At 34.4% G+C, this 19,246-nt stretch overlaps 1 protein-coding gene across 2 annotated transcripts in view; it reads right to left on the reverse strand.

The window, feature by feature from the left end:
* The window catches only part of LRPPRC (leucine rich pentatricopeptide repeat containing), a 93,033-nt gene that overhangs the window by 57,922 nt on the left and 15,865 nt on the right, over window positions 1–19,246 (reverse strand). For both annotated transcript variants that reach the window (XM_074579590.1, XM_074579591.1), the window contains exons 6-16: window positions 18,550–18,636; window positions 17,942–18,068; window positions 16,791–16,935; window positions 15,875–16,017; window positions 15,477–15,582; window positions 15,288–15,395; window positions 9,288–9,406; window positions 9,019–9,112; window positions 5,766–5,835; window positions 2,495–2,522; window positions 204–261 (exon numbers count right to left, since the gene is read on the reverse strand). In XM_074579590.1, coding sequence (XP_074435691.1) covers window positions 204–261; window positions 2,495–2,522; window positions 5,766–5,835; window positions 9,019–9,112; window positions 9,288–9,406; window positions 15,288–15,395; window positions 15,477–15,582; window positions 15,875–16,017; window positions 16,791–16,935; window positions 17,942–18,068; window positions 18,550–18,636 — 1,085 coding nt within the window. The remainder of the gene's footprint in view (window positions 1–203; window positions 262–2,494; window positions 2,523–5,765; window positions 5,836–9,018; window positions 9,113–9,287; window positions 9,407–15,287; window positions 15,396–15,476; window positions 15,583–15,874; window positions 16,018–16,790; window positions 16,936–17,941; window positions 18,069–18,549; window positions 18,637–19,246) is intronic.

Genomic DNA, 19,246 nt, shown 5'->3' on the forward strand with positions numbered 1-19,246 from the left:
TATAATTCTAAAAAAAAAAAAAGATCTCATGGATCTCACAAAATATGCTCTGATTATTCGAATCAGGATTTTACCCAACATGTTTTCAAATTTCACTTTCAAAAAGAAGCAATCAGTGTTTACTGTTGTAATCCCTCAAACCCATCATTACACAGAAGAACGGATTTGTGGATAAGTTACAATCATAGAAATTGAAACTCTACCAGTTGGTCCTGGAGGCGTCAGGCAATAACGTTCATCCTTGTACAACAGTTCCGTTATCTGGTAAGACAGAATAATCGTACATTGCAGCCAAAAGAAGCAAGCAAGGACAAATAGTATCTGAAATTGAATTCTCAAAATAATAAAGCATTTCTCTGTTAAAGTATTATTCTTTACCACATCATAGTAATTCCCTAAGAAATACAATGAAGTTTTTTTTGTAAATAATAGGTTCTTCTTAAAAAATATATTGCAAACAGAAATGCTTTCTGAGGTATGGCAGTAAGACAGACAGTCTAGTATTCTGTTTATGTATCATTCTACAGAAAGTTAGCTATTGTAAGACATTGCTTAAAGCAAACATTAACCAGTGTCACTCCCAGAGATGGTACAATTATGTTCCAATTTACCAAAAGGCTGAAATTGGCCCATAAAGCTTTTTCTTTTTTTATTTTGAAAGAAGGAAATACATGAAGAAAATAGAGGAACACGATTTATCATGCTCTGCTAGATTTAAGAGAACTAGTACAGCTGCTGTAAATAAGTGCAATTTTGAATGACAAAATACGCATCCATAAAAATTAATTGCATTTGACTAAATTTAACACACATTCCATCAGTCATACAAACTGAAGGAATACGTAGATTTTCCTTCATCAGAGGAAAAGAAGCGTTTACCCAAAAGCCCCCATGTCCTACCTACAAATAGTTTAATCTAAACTAAGTCACTTCAAAAATCCATTTGTCCTTAAGAAAATTACATCAGCTTTAGTTAAAAGCTGAGATTTTAAGTATTTCAAGAATTTTGCTTTATATGCCACGATGCTAGAATGGAATCTGAAAGAAGTTGGAAGGAGATGCATTCCCACTGTCAGTGCTGTGTTTTAAGTAATGACAGAAGAAAAGGAACTCTCATGTTCAATTGTTAATGAAAATGGATAAACAAAGCCAGAAAATACCAAACGTGCAATGGAATACTGTATCTATGACTTCTCATTTTACCAATACCACGGACACTGTGGACAGTTAAACTACAGCTTTCTTCTGCCCTTTTGCCCTCATTCTCCTATGACAAATCAACAGACAGAAGAACCTACAACTACAAAAAAAAAAAAATCCAAGAAAGTCATGATAACATAGTTCTCCTTCTCAATCAAATCTCAGAGAATACCAAAAAGGATGGATTACAGAAAAAAAAAAATGCATGATATTATTTCTAATGCTATCATTTCTTATTTTAGAAGGTTAAGACACATATTTACTCATAAATTTAGCAAAGACAACAAAATGTATCTTTATTCCATTGTGGAGAACAGCTGAAGTAACTCTAGTACTATTTCATGTGCAGACCACAATTACTTCAGTCCTCTGACTGTCCTTCAAAATTAATTTCATAATGGGAGTAATGAGACCCCCTTTTTTTCTCTCTCTGCCCTCCCTTTTTATTTTTTAAATGGAAAAAGGAAGAATAGAGGCAGAGGAAAAAAACAACCTCTCACTATAATCTTCACACAACAGAAGATGGTAGCAAAATACAAAAAACCCTGGCACCTCACACTTGTACCTGATTTATACAAATCCTTAATCAGTGACTTTTTAAATTACAATTTCCATTTCATTCCAAAAATCTAAAATATACTGCAAACCATGTATTAGTTTATTAGACAGCAGCTACACTATCAAAGAAAAAAAAAAAGACATCTCGTCTATCCTAGTGTTCTACAAAATGTATTGACCAAGTTATATTGCACTGTCTTTCTAATGTAGCCCATACCAGGGAGGGTTCGATGATCAGTCATCTCCCCTTCACTTCATCCAGGTGACTTCCTTCATCTGGCTTTGCCTTCAATATTTTAAGTTATATGATAGAAACTTTAAAATTCTAATTGTGCCTTATTATTTTACTAGTACTAATGCAGGGATAGGAAGAAAGTTTAGGGAAGGCAGGAAAGGGAATTAAACAATGTCAGACTGCACAACTGTGGCAGGCTTTGTTCCAGAAGCTACAACTCTGTACTACCTTCAGCTGTAACAACACTATCTAGAAATACGAGTAGCATAAGCTACACGACATGATAACACCACATTTGATTTTTCACAATTACCCTTAACTTTCCAATTTGAAAGTTCAATTTCATACAGTTGTACCATCTGTCACTGACAAAAGTCTTGCTCAAATTAGTCAGGTTGCCAATAATAAGGCTCACAATTCAGATTTACAGGGATGAGTCACAAACATGCACTGTCTAAAGAACTTTATTTTATTTACAGCATTATTATTATCTCCACTTACCTTGCTCCAAAGATGTACATCATTTGAGCTGAAGAGGGCAGCAAAGGATAACAAATTAAAAGCAACAAAATGAATTTACTCTTCTATCTTTTAAAAAAAAAAAAAACCTGACAAATCATTAACACTGAGAATCTTATTAAATTACTTAAATAAAATTAAAATAGAATAATTGCCACATATTGTTTAAACCAACTTAGTACAGAATAAGTATTGTACTTTTTACTATACTGCATATGGTCATAGTTTCTGCTAAATAACTTAAAATAACGCAGCAACACAAACATAACTAAAGCTATAAAGAATATATTTTAGTTTTATTTTTAGTTCAATCTTTTAGTGTGTCCTAATTATACTTCTTTACTTTATACTTCATTCTATTTAGCATTTCAAGAACGTAAGCTTCACTAAAACAAGTCGCACTTTACATAGCAAATAGTCAATATGTGGAATATGCTAGAGCAAAAAATCTAGACTCCTGTGCATTAAGATTTTTACTACAGATTAACTACAGGCAGCTATAAATGTATTTATACCATGCAAAAAAGAAAGTAATCAAATCTCTTACTTAAGGTATAATGTTTATTACAGTGAGATACATAGCTAATATTTTAAAAAATATTTAAAAAACCACCCATAGAACTCCAGTTTCTCCCCCCACAGAACAGGATAGAACTTGATGGAGAGCACTTCTCTATATATCATCAGGTTACAACCAAAGACCAAATGTTAACCAGTTCACTAGTGTAAAAAACCCAACAAATTAAAATGTTAATTTTAATATTAAAATATATTGAAGTATAAAAAACCTGACATATTCCTATAATTTGTACAACATCAACATTCTCACTAGAAGCTGTAGCTTTTTGACAACTATAAAGCAGCACTAACCTAGACAAGGCTAAGAGACAAAAACTTATGACCTTATTTTATCTTCCTATGATTCTCATAAGGGGAAATAAGATGTCAGTCTGAACAGCTGCATAGAAACTTGAAAGCATTCATAGCAGTTTAGGATTTTATTTCGGAGGTTCAAGCCTATGAGACATTTATTCTTTTTGTGCTACTGCCACTTGTATTTGAAAACGAGTCAAATGCAGGTCCAGACAGAAGCGGGGGGGGGGGGGGGGGGGGTGGTGGGAATGCTATCTGTGAGGTTAGTTAAGCTTTCCTGGGTGAACTCGCTCCACCACTGACAGCATGACAATGAACTGCAGATATCAAATGCATCAATTTCCTAAAGTACTTGACTCTGAAATAGTAATGGTGCATCAGGCAGACAGAATGGGAATACTTCGAAGCAGTTACTAGAGAAGAACAGCTTCAACAGAAATCCATAAACTAGTCTGCCACAGACATTGTTCATGTATCCCTAGTGTCCATACCCTGTACTTTTGTACGCCAGTCCTAAACCCCACTCATTTGAACATTCAAGACCAGCATTTACTCATAAAATTTTGCTGCAGCCTTTACAAAAGGTACAAATATTCTTTTCTTCTATCTTATCATACCCTCAACCTTCATTTTCAGCCTGTTCTAGCCACTAAGTTTAAAATAGAAAAGGAAACATGAACTGGCATGCTTTCAGAAACAATATAAGGGTGGAAAATTTGGGAACAGCCAACCCTGTACATAGCTTCTGAAGCCAGGTAGTAATAAAGGCAAGCAAGAGAGATTAACATTAGAAGAAATAAAAAAAACCTTATGCCATGCTTACAAGTGTCAAGGAGAGGGGGGAAACAGTAAGATGAAGTAAAAAAAAAAATAAAAATTAAAAAACAAGGAAAAAACCTCACCACAAAACCCCAACCTTAATTTCCCCCATAATTCTGAGTTTTAGCCCAAATGTCTGATAACTGTTGAAATCTCAACAGCAGCAACTGTTCCACCACTAAGGAAGAGGAACTGTTTCAGTTGAGGAAAGTATGATCCTTCAGCAGCTAGTTTTCACAATACAAGTTGATAACGTTTTAAAGATACTTTAAATCACGTTCTGAACACCTACACAACTCTCCAGCGGTAGGGGTATTTCGTGCTAGCATTGGTTGTGTGTGGTAAACATTGGTATGGCTTCCTTTCTACTGCAAATCCTACTTCAATTGAATATTTATCAACACTTACAGAGAGAAAATGCTTTTAAAAAAATCTGTTACTTTGATTAATACATCTGAAACAGATGAGTCTGTGACTGACTACTGAAAGGAATAATAAAATAACCCCACTGGGTCTAAAACATTATTTCACTTATCCCTTGGATGTCAAGGTCAGCTAGGGCCTAGTTAACAAACGCAATTTGAACACTGGTTTGCTTCTCCTCCTTCTTTTCCTATGGTAGAGAAGGATCAGCTAGATAGAACGCGCAATTTACTAGGAAATTATTTTGGTCATATTCATCTGGTATGTTTTACTAACATCCAACCTAAACACAGTTGCATCTCATAGCCGTTACAAAATTTTAGGAAATAACTTAGTCAACAAAAAAAATCAACCTTCAGACTCTGGTCTCCAGTAATATTAAGTGACCTCTCTTGTTCCCACTGGTGTAGGTATGCTGCAAAAAAACCTCATTCACCATCCTAAATGTTTGACTGGGGTAAATAATGATAGAAATTCTTGTTACTTCACATATACTTGCATAAGCTTAAGACAACCCTGCAAGTTAGCAAGGAACACTTCCTTACAAAAGGCGACCATTTGGCTGTGAATAAAAAGTCATGGCAGTGCAGCATAATACTAGGTGTTAAATGTGAGATTTCGGGAGTCATGTTAACCGAGAGGTCACAGAAAGCTATCAGATGTAGCAGAACATGCCTGGCTCCTACTGGTGTTTTGTCTTCATTAAGCACTCATTTACTTTAAAGGATAATAGCAATAATCTTTAGGGAAATCTTATATTAACATCGCAGTTTATGAAGAAAATAGTGAATAAAGATAAAATCCCTAATGTTTACTACCCTGAGAAGTTTATAAAACTGTCAAATACCCCAGAACAAATAAGAACAGTGATGTTCTTTTTAATCCACTATATATAATACTCCGAAGGTATGCTCATATATAGAGCAGAGGCAAGGAAAACAGGGAGAGCAGAGAGGAACAAAGATATTCTTCAGATCTGCTACAGATGTAACCTTACTTTTAAATTTTCAAACATGGTGTGTGGGGGGAAAAGACTGCGCAGACTTGTGCTCAACAAGGCAAAAAAAGAGACAGAACTTTGCTACAGAGGAAAAAAAAAAAAAAAAAAAAAAAAGAGGTATTCATATAGCAATCTTACCTTTTAAAACCCAAAATAAGGCTGTTTCTAAACTGGCGAATATCAATAGGAGGTGTGCTTCCTGAAGACACTGTAAATGAAAGGAATGTTTCTAAATAGTCATGGTAAAAAAATCCCTGAACTGCAATACGTCAAGTAAACAGGGTGTCATTCAGAAAATGATTTCATTAGTTTAGTGACAAACTTTTGCAAATCAAAATTTCAAATACTAGGGTATTTGAAACAGTCCTGGTTTTAATGAGCTCTAAATCTGCTTCCTTTCAAAAGGGATGAAATATTCCAAAGAGAGATTCTTCCCTCTTCGTTGCCTTTAATGTTAATAGCTAATACATTAGTCTTTTACAAAAATTAGTAATAGGAGTAAGCATCTTATCTGTAAAAAAGCCCAAGACCAAAGAAAATACTATGTTCCAAAAAGCAAAACAAAACCCAAACAATCCTAATCAAGAAAACCTGAGATATTAGTGCTGGAACAAAAAAAAGATCCACCAGAGGCAAATGGTTTGCTAATTGTTTCAGACTGAATATCTGCCTTGAAATAGGCTTTAGAATTTCCCCATCTATTTTTTAAATTTTTTTATTAAAAAAAAAAAAGCAAAACAATGACACTTTCTTAGTTGTTTGCTTCTGCTGGTGTAGATTGCCTGACAAGAAAGAAAATGTGGTTCCATCTAAAGTGCCATCCACTGAATTACGTTAAACATAAGGGGGGAAAAAAAAAAGATACAGTTCTAAATGTTGCTATTTACAATATTGGTTGAACACAAAGGAAACTGTAAAATTACTTAAATTCGATGTCCCTGAGAGGTCATTTACAGTTATGCCCTATGTTCTCATTTTTACATCATTTCTTGGCTAAAAAGATTCCAAATCATGCAACCTTCTTACGAGAATTCCTGTCTCTGATTCCAACGCCACAGTCCATCAAAGAAAAAAATACAGCAGTAGATGCATTTAAGTCCTGTATGAAGTTGTCATCATCTGACTTCACTATCACAATAGAATTAACCCCTGTAAAAACCTGAATGCACCGGGCCCTTTCAGCAAGGGCTGCAATATGGTATATAGTAGAAGAGAACAGAAATAAAACCATCTGCTCTATAGGAACCTGGGAAATAAAAGGCAGGAACAACACGCTAAAACCACTCCTCAGTCTAACTCCAGGCATCTAGAAAATGAAAAGTTTTAAATGTTGGAATGTTTGTTTTAGTTTGAAAATTTCAGGTAAAGTTGATTTCAAGAAACCCTCAATACAAATCCTCCTCCAGTGATATATAAAACTTTTTGCTCATAAAAAGATGAGCAGAAAAGCATCTTAGTATGCTCAGCTGCTGCTGACAATCGGCAACGTGGTTTCCTTAGCAACAAACAAGTCTGAGAAAATCAAGAGGCTGACAATGAAGTGGAATGGAACAGCATGATAAAGGGAAAAAGCGTCTCTCATGTATGACGCCTTATGCACCCAGATTCCTCAGCTGATGCTTCAGAGTTTTCATCTTGTCAGTAGCAGAAATCTATACATTATAAGGTATGAGAAGCTGAATCAATACACCCAGATAGCAACCAGCATTAATAACCAACCTTTGCCTCCCACAACTACCCTGATGAGACAATCTTGAACTATTTTCCATACTGCCTCTATTTTTCCCTCTTTGTAATACTGCAAAAGAAGCCAAGTCAAAACCAACCAACCAAACAAAAAAAATCATCTCTTATCATTACATAGGTGCTAATTAGATTTACCAGCATTCATTTCAGCTCAGTAAACTACTTACGGGAGTACCTTCCTTTAAAGCTCAAGTTCAAAAGAAATTTTGTATGTCTCCATGAATTATTAACCCTAGTCTTTGTAAACAGAAATACCACAAGATTTAAATTCAATACACTGACAACAGCTAAATAATACACTACGTGAGACTAATTCATGACAAGACAGAACGCAGCCTACTATACGTGCCTGTATCATACTTTTTATATATACATTTACCCCACACCAGGGACAAGCGTATTTGTACCCTCTATCACATTAAAACCTGACTGTTTCAGTTAACCAAAATGAGTGTGCAGGGGGGTGGCTTTACTTTTTCATGTAGGCAAAAAAACCCCACAAACTATTTCACTTTCCAGAAGAAATTTCATTGCTCCTAATAAGTAGTAATTCTTTCAAAAAAAATTTCAAAGTTAAGTACTTCATTTTTCATGGTTAATGTTTTTTGCTGTAACAAGAACAAACAAAATAATGGCTGAATATAAGGTGAATCTTAAAAATTCACTAATTGATAAATCTCAAATACAAAATTAAATCACTGGTTAGTAACCACTCATTTAATTTTCTCATTAGCAACACAACAGCTTCCCAGAGTCATGGTGTATAGACTACATATTTCTATATTCATTAAATAAAACAGTTAATGACAATTGCAGCAAAAGACTGCTTAAGCTTTTCCCTGAATCTTGGGCAAATAAAACTGTTGTTTAAAAAACCAGATCTTTCTGTATCAGATTTAGTCCAAGTTTAGGTGTTTCATTATTGTCTCGGTATACTAGGCAAACAAAAACTGTATTTGTTTTAAATTTTGAAGAGAAACGTACTTTCCCACTTAACCAAGCAAATCATTCCATCCCATACATTCAGTCAATGACATATTAACTTTTGCAAGCACTGAGCATCAGAAAAGTCTTTGGAGAAAACTCTTAAAAAGTGATTAATTCATGCTGTTACAATTTCATCACATAATTAACCCATCAAATTTATACACATAACTTCCATGACCAACAGATCCGCAGAGCGCACTCAGGTTAATGTCAGTGCCAATTAGTTCTTTTAAGTTGGTTCTTTCATTAATAATTCTGTAGTACTTCAGAGCCATATTGTTAGTCCTGTTGTAACTGGTGCTGCAAACAAAAGCAAACCCCAGTCATTGTGCAAGGCAAATTGTTTCCTTAAGCCCTCTGAAGTAGGAGAGGATGATGATCCTCTCACAATCACAGCAAAGCTGTGATTAGTAAATATCTTGTATGTAAATCTTATGGCTAGGGTCAATATTAAAAAATAATTTAACCATGATATGTTGTCCAGAATTATTAGTTTCAAATTGTCTGAATCTCATCATAGAGGACCTCACATAATAAAGCTTTGCTCAAGTTTCCCACGTATCTTTAAACCTCATTTATTAACACATGTAAATCTCTTCGCCTACAACCAATCAACACTACCAAGTACAAAGCAACATGCAACACGAAAAATACTTACACAGAGAAAGAACACTGTTCAGCCTTCCGTGTGCTGCTTCGTATCTTACTTCTGCTACAGAAAGTCCAACACTTTCAAACAGGCAGTCATTTTCCTAGAGATAAAACAATCAATCATTGGAAATACACTGAATATACCTGAATATTCAGAACAGGCTTCATCATACGAAGTTCACGTTTAGAGCGCTACTGGGATCTAAAGCCTTCACAGAGAACATAGAAAACAAGCTATGCAATAATCTTTTTTATAAATTCTAAATGTAAACTCACCTTCAGCTGGGCACGGGCAGTTTCAATATCAGGAAAATTTTTAAAAACATAGTCTGTGTATGTTTCTGTATCAAGTTCCACCCCCAACTTGTGCATGACTTTCAGGACCTCAAAGATACCTGTCAAGGCAAAATTGGTAAAGCTAAGCATTTCAGAAAAATGAAAACTTGAGACTCAACATTTAAAAATAAATGTGGCTTTTCAAAAAAAAAAAAAAAAGGACTTGTCTCCTCAATTTCCCTCCTTGAAATTGCCATGAAAAATCCTGCATTTTTATTTTAGGTGTTAATAGAGTTCTTAATTGTGAAACTTAAAATAGATTTACTAAACATCCTGTGCTGTACCATCAAAACCATGAAACTCTTAGCTAGTTTGGAAATTTCTAGTACACAAAGTTATTTTCTAACACAGTGAATATATGACAGCTACTTCTAGTCATGTTTGCAAAACATCTTTTAGAGCTGTATATTAAAGTGTCCATACCATTTTGCGCATAAACAAATCTGAAATTTGGTGTAAAGTATCTAATCAAATTTAAGATACAAATGCATTTTTCAATACATTTTTCAATTTTTTCAACAGCGAGATTAGCGAGGCAAGCTTTCAAGATTTATCTCTAAATTTGTTTAAAACAAATAATATTTTTGTAAGCAAATAGATTGATTATTCTACCAATGCATCAGTTTCAAACTGGAAATTCAGAGAAAGGCTGGAGTCTCCCAAGCCCCACTGGAGCTACATTATAAATTTTACAGGGTTCAGATCAATTCACAGAACTAGACTTTGTATCACTACCGCAGATATGCATTTGAAAACAACAGATACCAAACCTTAGTAGTTCAGCAATTACACTGTAGAGTTTTAGAGTATACGTCATGCTTTTTAACTGCTCATGCTCTTCCAACTTGCAGAAACTTCTTACAGTAACCCTAGCCTAGCAAACTCTGAACCCCTGTCAAAACAAATACAGGTATTATCATTTTTTGCTGGTCTAAAAATGATTTGTCAGTTGCTGCAGGACACCAGTACCAAACAGCATATGTTTTTTTCAACTTGCATTTCATACTTATTACTTTAAAAATGTAAAGTTTCCCAAAGTCCCTGTCTTTGCCCTGGAGTGCCACCTATGGAAAAGTGACACTTCCATGAATATTTTATGCAGTGCACTATGGTGCAAATAATCAAATGTGAATTCCCTTTGAGCACTTGAAAATACATGCAGGCAAGTCACACTAGATTAAAGTCGCATCATCTGTTTGAGTTTGCCTTAAACAAAACTCTGGTTTTGGCCCAGAATCTGCAAAAATATGAATAAAGAATTAATTACAGCAAGTCTTTCTTGATACCTTTCAAATTTTGACAGCTAGTTTCTATTTCATGTTTTCAACTTCCCATACATTAAGTCCTCTTGTGCTGAAATCTTTTCAAAAATCACTGTATCTGTATCACTAGAAAGTAGTTTGAAGATCAAGAACTAGACACCATAGTGAATAAGGTGTGGTAAACTCAGGAGATCTGAGTTCAAATTTGTATCTAGAACAGAGTAGAAAACAGGCTTGCTAAGCACCCCCGTTCCCTAGTAGACAACTGTCACAAAAACGCTACATGACCTGGCACAGTTTCTGAGTAGGAAAAGGGCATGTATGAAGATTAGAACACCAGCACAACAGCGAGATGCAGATTAAGGAGGAATACCAGTAAAAATACTGCACATAGCCAAATTAATCGCAGACTTAAAAAAAAAAAAATGCTGCCACACATTCCTTCATTTCTAAGACGGCTGACGTACAATTTCTGGGTGGACCGGAAGATTAATGAAAACCAACACAGAATCCTATAATTTTGCGTATATTTTCTACCTCACCGAGGGCAGAACTACTTTATTATCACATAAATATCTTCCACAACACAAGAAATGAAACATTCCAACTTCAATAAAAGTAGTATAAAATTGTCAAAAACACGTAGGAAATAAGATTTAGCATTATGTGTGTGGACTTTTAGAAATTCTCTGCTCCTTGTATTGGAAAACGCATTAACTACTTCCCTCTTCCCAAACCAAAGAACAGACTAAAAAAAATAAGAGACATAAAAGTGGAGTCACATTTATCTAAAACACCGGTCTCCCAAACTTTTTTGAGAACCCACCCCCAATACATGTATATTTATTTAGAAATTATATGCATGTAATACTGTACTGATATATTATGCACATTATAAAACATACACAAAAATAGAATGTAGAAAATAATTAAATCATTATTTATTTTATTTATTAACAGCCTGCTCACACCCCAGTGGATTGCTTTGCACATTCCACTCTGGAGACCGCTGATCCCGAAGACTGGGTATGACTAAAACCCACGGTAGTGTCTTCCAGCCATCTCCCTGCTTGATCAAGAACAGGTTTTTGAGATCTTGGGCCGAGATATGCAAGGGAACAAAACACAGCCAAACTTCTGTTCTCCTTTTTGTCAGTACTGAAAACAGCACCGGACTACCCCAACAGAACAGATTCCAGCTTCGAATCAGTATATCCAAGAACAAATACAGAAGAGACAAATTACAAGATGGTCATAATATTTCTCTGGTAGAGCAGAGCAACATGCGGCTTTTCAAGTAGTGAAAAGCGAGACTTGCATTTCTGTCCATCCTTTTGTTTCCTAAGTTTCTCAAAGTAAATCGTGCCTTCTTCCTAAAGCAGTCCCATGGCAGCAGAGGGGATTTCTAAGGCAGTAAAGTACAGTTCTACATGTGCAAGAGCAGTAAAATTGGACTTTTAAGTAGTTTTCTATGAAACAGAAAAATAAAACTCCAGTTCAAAAAGTGAGGTCGCATCAGGCAAAGAATGTAATATCTAACACATTTTTGCTGTGCTGTTAATTTCAGATGCACTCAGAAAGTTCTTTGCCAGAAAAGTCTTCTACAAAACAGTATTTCAAGCAGCTACTTTGTCAAATCACAAGCCGGATTCTTCTCAAGACTCAGACTCTTATTTCCCTTATTTCCCAAAGTAAAAATTGAATTACCAGTCATCAACCGTGCTTTGTGTATATAACAACAACATAGTAGATAACAAAAGTGAAATACACTAGTGACTTTTTAAAACTGTCTTTAAAAATAACATCATTATAAAAAGATTAAAGGGAGCTATAAAATACTCAGTAACAAGTGTAAGTCAAATACTTCTGATTATTTATACTAGGCCCTCCATTTTTTAGTGTATAATCTGATAGAGCATGAATGTCAGTGCCAATAACAGTTTCAGATCCACCTCATATTGATCTTTTAAACCCTGCAAGCACTTTCCATTCCTAAAAGCCTAACAGCATTTACTTAGATAAATACTGTGGAAATAAGTAATTATCAACTCATATAACAGATCCACATAAAAGCAAGAACGCCCCAACTGAAATTATTTGCTTGTGTAAAATGACTGAGAAGAGCTGCTTGCTATTTCAGAGTGGTTAAGTTCTCTACACTATATTTTAAAATGGCCTTGCTTAGCTTCATTCCTCTTAGCCGCCACTTCATGGCTATTTTTCTTTCAAACTCAATTCCATAATACAGAAATTAAGGAATTTCCTTTGATATCCACTGTCAGCTTTTGTTATAATAAACATTAGATAAACGTAAAATTAAATGCTGCTACTAGTTATGTAATTGTTTGGATCACATTACACATACTGATTCAGACGTTTGTACCCTGCAGTTCTAGATAGGTTGTTGCTTATATTCTGTGTTCTTTAATGATTATTTATTCCACTGTCTACATCCTATCAGATTTTTAATAGTTTTTCCTCGAAGTTCTTTTCCATTTTTAGCCTTACCTGTATCGAGATGCAAAATTACACATATTAGACCAGACATTACTACTTTATAGAGAAAGGAATTATTACCTCATTTTTGGTATGAGATGTGATAGTCTCTATCTATACTTTTGTTCACACAGCTCTATTATTTTTTGCTGCTAGAAAGCACCATTCTGTTTATTTCCTATCTGCTGTCACCTTTAGGTTCTCACCGCAGCATTATTTTTTGCTCTATTATTTCTATGAAACAATTTTCAGGTGGGTGGGGTTTTCCCCCCCAGGTACTTTCCTTCAAGCGTATTCATTCTATTTTTAGATACTGGGTCTCATTTATTCATTTTTTTGTTATTAAATTTCAAAAACTGAATGTGAGCTTATACATGGGAAAGAACAAGACAACTTGTTTCACTGCAGCAAGAAAAAATTCACTGATTCTTCACTGCAGAAGAAATTGCTTAGTTATCTTATATATTTTTAGAATCGCAAAGTCCCTGACTTTTGTAGGTATGCACACAGTAGTGGTGTTCTCACTTGACAATTCAAACTCGGAGACTAAGTACTGGGTTACAAAAACACGTTTGCAAATTCATAGTATTATCATACAGCCATACAGAAGTTTATTTACCCAATACCTTTGCAGATAGAAAAAGAAAGGCTCCCTAGAAAATGGCAAAGAAAGCCAGAATTGAGGGCTCCATCGGTTTTCTCCTCAATTTGCTTACATCACTTCCAGAAGGAACTACTAGCCAAAGCTTGGTTGATTTCTACGGTAGGAGTCCAAACCTCTGATCTTGCCGAAGACCAAAGCAGATACGAAAACTTAAGTTTCTCTCAATGGTCAGTCACATATTGGTTCAGTTTGGGGAGTTAAATCTAAATCTAAAGATACTTTCTACATCTCTTATACTCATCTTAGTGAGGTGAAATTTTGCCCAGAGTAACAGAAAGCATAGTTTTTCAGTAAGCAGCACCCACATACAGAAATATGACACTGATTTCAATGTACTTATTTTTGGCAACTTTGTACTTCAAGCAAGTCACAAAGGACCCAACTAAAACAAGGTTGCCAGACTTTTAAAATATCATAGAACTTTCAAGCATTTCAAAACCTGGGAGAAGATAAACTTGGGAAGTTGTCTAGCAGGAACAGAGCCTAAAGAGTTAATAAAAACTGAATATTGTTTTCACAAAGGCTTTTTGAAAAAGACTTGAGACATTTTTATAGCCAGAAACAATTAGGGAATACTTGTTTCAGCATTTCTTCCAAACTGGAATGCGACTGTATATTTAAGATAAAATTGCGATATGAAGAGTCTGCTAAAAGCACTTTTTTTTTGTTTGTGCATTTTGTTTGTCACCCAGTGTCACACTAACAACTCTGCATCTCATTCTAAAGCACATTATACTGTGAGATAAGATGAAAAAGACAGTTTTTTGTTTCCCCAAGGGGGAAGTACTTCTGTTAAAAGCATCTTTTTACAATACCATTCTTTCTGAATTACCAATAACGCAAACCAAAGAATTAGATACTGTACTCTAAAATTTAATATTTGTTCAATTCTTATTCATATCCTGTAGACATCCCCATGTGTAACAGGGGAAAGTATGCTAAATGCTTAAACCTACTTAAGGATCCCAAAGATTGAGCATTTCTGTCCTTCAATCAGTATGCTGTCAGGTCAGGCTCACACATTCGGCAATGTAAGTTCTCCTGCAGTTTTTATTATTGTAACGAAACTAACATTTGGCTTATCAGGTAGATAAGAAGTTGGCTTGAAAAAAGGATTGGGTCTGCAGTCCAAGAGAGCCACTGTAACTTAACCTTACTCTTAAACGCCTCTCAGATTTCAGTTTCTTCAAGAGTAAACTCTGTAAAAGGTAACGAGCAGCAAAAAGAGCCAGTGGAGGGCAGAAAGAATGTGAAGAGTTAAAAAGACAATTAAACACTCTCACACATCTTTCTATGCAAAGGTAGACTTCACATTTGTAGAACTGTACCATGATAAAGTAAGAAAGGAGGCTTTAAAAAAAGTCTTCCTGAAGGAAAAATTGTTTGCAACAAACTAAGACACACAGCAAGGTCTTTGTTCACTTTCAAGAGTCTGCTGAATCTCATAGCAATGTTTTAATAAAGATTTGTGCTCTAGGTTTGCAATAAAGCTAGAGGAGCATTTATCAGACAACTAACCTTTAAGATTCTTCTCTTTCTGGAACCCAACTAGCAGCGGCCAAGAATAGTGAGGTCTGAGTGGCAAGCCTTCCTCTTTCATCATCTTCATCACATCAATGGCCAAGGCTGAAAACATTCACAAGATAATTAAACAGTGACCAAGTACTTTAAATAAGCATATGTAAAATAATTAAATCAGCAGAGTACCTGATTTGTTGGCCTCCAAAGCGCAACGCAAAATAAACGGTAACGGTGCCGAGTGCATTTTTGCTTCTTTTAACTCACTACAAAATTGCTTCAGCTTGTCCATAGGCTGCAAAGAATTTTAAAATTTAATATATTTTTCAATTTCTCAAATTGTTAAGAATGTCAAATTCTTAAGAATGTCAAATTCTTCTAATGTTTAGGAAATGGATATTACACATGCCAAACAATTCCTTTGTGAATTTCAATTTACTATGCAATTTGATATGAAATATTAAAATCCTTCTTCTATTCTTTAAGAACCATTCAAAAAAAATACCATTTTCCATCTTCACAGTTGCATTAAACTAAAATATACTGTTACTAGTATATTAAGAAAAAAGTATTTCTATTGTGCTTACCATATCTCTATTTACACAATGTTGCAAGAAGAAGCTACCCTGGTCCGTATTATCACGTGATAAATGATTAAAAGACTTCAAAATACGGAAACTTATATCTTCGAAGCCATGAGTTATCAGAGTCAAACACAGGTTCATTGCATCTAGCAATTGAAAAACAAAGAACAACAAAACTGAAAAGTGCATATAACTATTTTCGCAGCAAATGACTAAAATTAGTAAAAGCTAGGAAAGCAAACATGTTTTACAAGTATCATTAGCATACTTTTAAACACGATTAATCAATAGAATTTGAGACTACCTTTTTCAGAATTATTTATATTTATCAATGAAATTCACTTTTCCCATAAAAAGACCATGCGAAAAATTACAGAAGCATCACCACTGTAGCATGACAGGAGGATACACATTTCTACACACGTCAAAAGAGAAAAAAATGGATTAAGTATAATTAACAGCTATCAATCAGATTACGCATACTGGGATCCAAAAGTGACTCTAACTGCAGATAAAAAAAAAACAAAACTACATTCAGTGTTTAGTCTCCCTTTTTATGATATTCACAAACAGCGTCACAACAGAAATTACAACAGCGTTATCTGAAGAAAGGACTCCACACTTAGGTTTCCTATAAAATCTTAATGAATTTTAGAAGTTAAAAAAATCAATAGATTAATTTTTGTATGTAAATGATTAAAACTGGTTTATATTCAAATTTTATAAAATGTGATCTAACGCAGAACAAATGAATCCACAAGCAAGTGGCAAAAATATTATTTTCCCCTAAGTATTCAATAGAAAAGTACAAAATTACCTATTTTTGCTAACATTAGTTATTGTTGCAAAAACATGAATGAAAATGCTTTCCCTCTCCACCCTGAGTAGCAAAACACTGCTGTAGTAAGGAAGGACATACCTGGAATTAATTCCCTGTCAAATCTTATGCGTTCTTTAATATCTTCAATGTACTGAGGATATCCAGCCTTGGCAAGGCTAAAAATCACCTGCATCAGAATCCTATCCATAAGGTACCCTTCAGTCTTTTCAACCTCTTCTAGAGTCTGTTAACCAGAATAAATTTAACTTTAATAAACTCCAAAGTAACTCAAACCAGGATACATTAAAATAAAAATAAATAAATGTACCACAAAAAGCTGTGTGTTTTTCCTTTTTTAAAAACAATGGGCTTAGATATATCAAATATGGTAGAGAGAATACCAAAGATCTAAAGAGAGGACCTCAACACCTATAGACTGTAAAAAGAAAAAGGAAGAGATAAAAGGGTATAATAAGATAGTTTCTCTCTAATATGTGAGATGACTTTCAAAAGAGATTACTTTGAAAAGGGAAGAATGATTAATCAAAATTTTTGTCTGTGCTTGGAAGAAGGTTGGTTGATGTAGATCTGTTTAATTTGTAAGTCACAGAACAATATTATGTCTCCCACATCCTCTTCCTTGATTTGGTCCTCTGCATCTGATACTACTTAAACTCAAACCAACTTTCTTTTCTCATTCCTTTCCAAATACTTCTTTGATTTAAAAAGAAGAGAGAATACTTGAAAAAGACATCAGCTCCACAAATGGCTGTAAGGCAACATTATCATATCCACACTTCAGGAATACTTAAGTTGTTGGTACGAACTCTCAAAAAAAAAAAAATCAGTTTTACTGGAAATACTCTGTGGCTTCAATGGAGGCCAAAGAATGGCTCAATGGGAGGAGGATAATCAACATTTACTGTTTATTTATTTTTATAAATAAATATCTCATATGCACTATTTGTCTCTAAAAAAAACCCCTGAATTATTAAATAATTCAGTGGCAAATATATCTTCTCAGAGTTAAAGGCAAATATCAAAAGACAAGTATTTTTCATAAAGTATGAGACTGCTTTCAGTTAAGCAGCTATTCAGATGCAAAAAGAAAAATTTGTTTAATTGCTGTGGACTAGGAGGAAACAAGTCACAAAATTCCGTATTATTCCTCCTGCATGGATAGAATGCATTCCAAAGTTACACTGAACAAAAGATCAAACGAGTTGTACTTAAACTCAAACTTGCAATACCTTTTTGATGCTATCAGCATCACCCTTTTCAGCATACACATTCAGCAGTGATAAATAGGTGTCTGGACCTGGCTCAACACCAGCCATCCTCATCACTGAAAGGATATTTTCTGCGCTCTTCATATCTCTAAAAGAATTCAAAAGAAAGACTCTCAGTAGATTTAATCATAATAACATTTATTGTGACTTCCACATTTCTTCATTAATCAGAATTGGAAAGAAAGACTGCAAGAAGCATACAGAAACTTATTTCAACTAAGCAAATCCTGAAAGGTGAAAGTGCAAATCTTCTAATCATTGCGTTACTAGAATACTCTTTAAACTTTAACAGTTGAAAAAGTTCAAAACTAAGTGCAGCAAATTTGTTTTTCAAACAGTACAAAAGTACAGTAATTTATCTTGAAATTCAAGATTTTTAGACACAAGAAAAATCTACTTCCTTTGTTAAAGCCCTGTTTTGCTTCAAAAATGTATAAAAAGGCAGTCTTCTATACATTGTTATTCAAAACCATCACACTATTCTGCAGCATGTAATTTTTCTGTACAGTACCACTTTATATTGTAGTAAAAGTAAAATAAAACAAAAGAAAAAAGGTATTAAACATTACCCCGATCTTGCATGACCTTTCACAAGGCTACTGAATACTGCCTCAGTGATTGGGAGATCTTTGCTCTTCATAAATCCAAGAATCTTACTGTAAAATACAAGACAATGAATGATTAGATATTTTTTTCCTTTGAAAAGATAAATTACTGAGCTATTGCTGCTCTGCTGGACAAGTACTGTATCAAACAAAATGAAACCCTGATGTCACTGAGCAATTACTTTTACATAATATGCTCATAATTTGGTCGTTTTCATATTTTCATATGAATTGTGTTTGTCACTTTGAAATACGCAGACACAAGGGTGGGGCTGGGTTTTTTTATTTTTATCTTCCTTTTACTTATTTCTCACACCCAGCAATCACACTGTTGCAACTTAACCTTGCTAAAATTTAAGTGTTAGACAGATATCCAGCAAGTCCTGACTAACAAGACAACAACAAAAACCAGAATTACTACTATTTGCTCCTTAGTCCACTTTGTTCTCAAATGCCTTTCCCAGTAGCCATTTTCTTACGTAGGCAGTACGCCTTCATAACCTCACACTTTTTCGCACTGTCTCTAGAAATGACAAAACAAGTATTTTCTGAGCAACTTGAATACGATTTGATTTGAACACACTGGTCTATCACTTATTTTTATTTTGCTTTGTAGGTTCCAGCTGTCTCTAAGAAACTGCTCTTCATTGCTTTGTTAAAA

Source organism: Larus michahellis, chromosome 3 (genome assembly GCF_964199755.1).
Source record: "Larus michahellis chromosome 3, bLarMic1.1, whole genome shotgun sequence".
NCBI classification, from domain to species: domain Eukaryota; kingdom Metazoa; phylum Chordata; class Aves; order Charadriiformes; family Laridae; genus Larus; species Larus michahellis.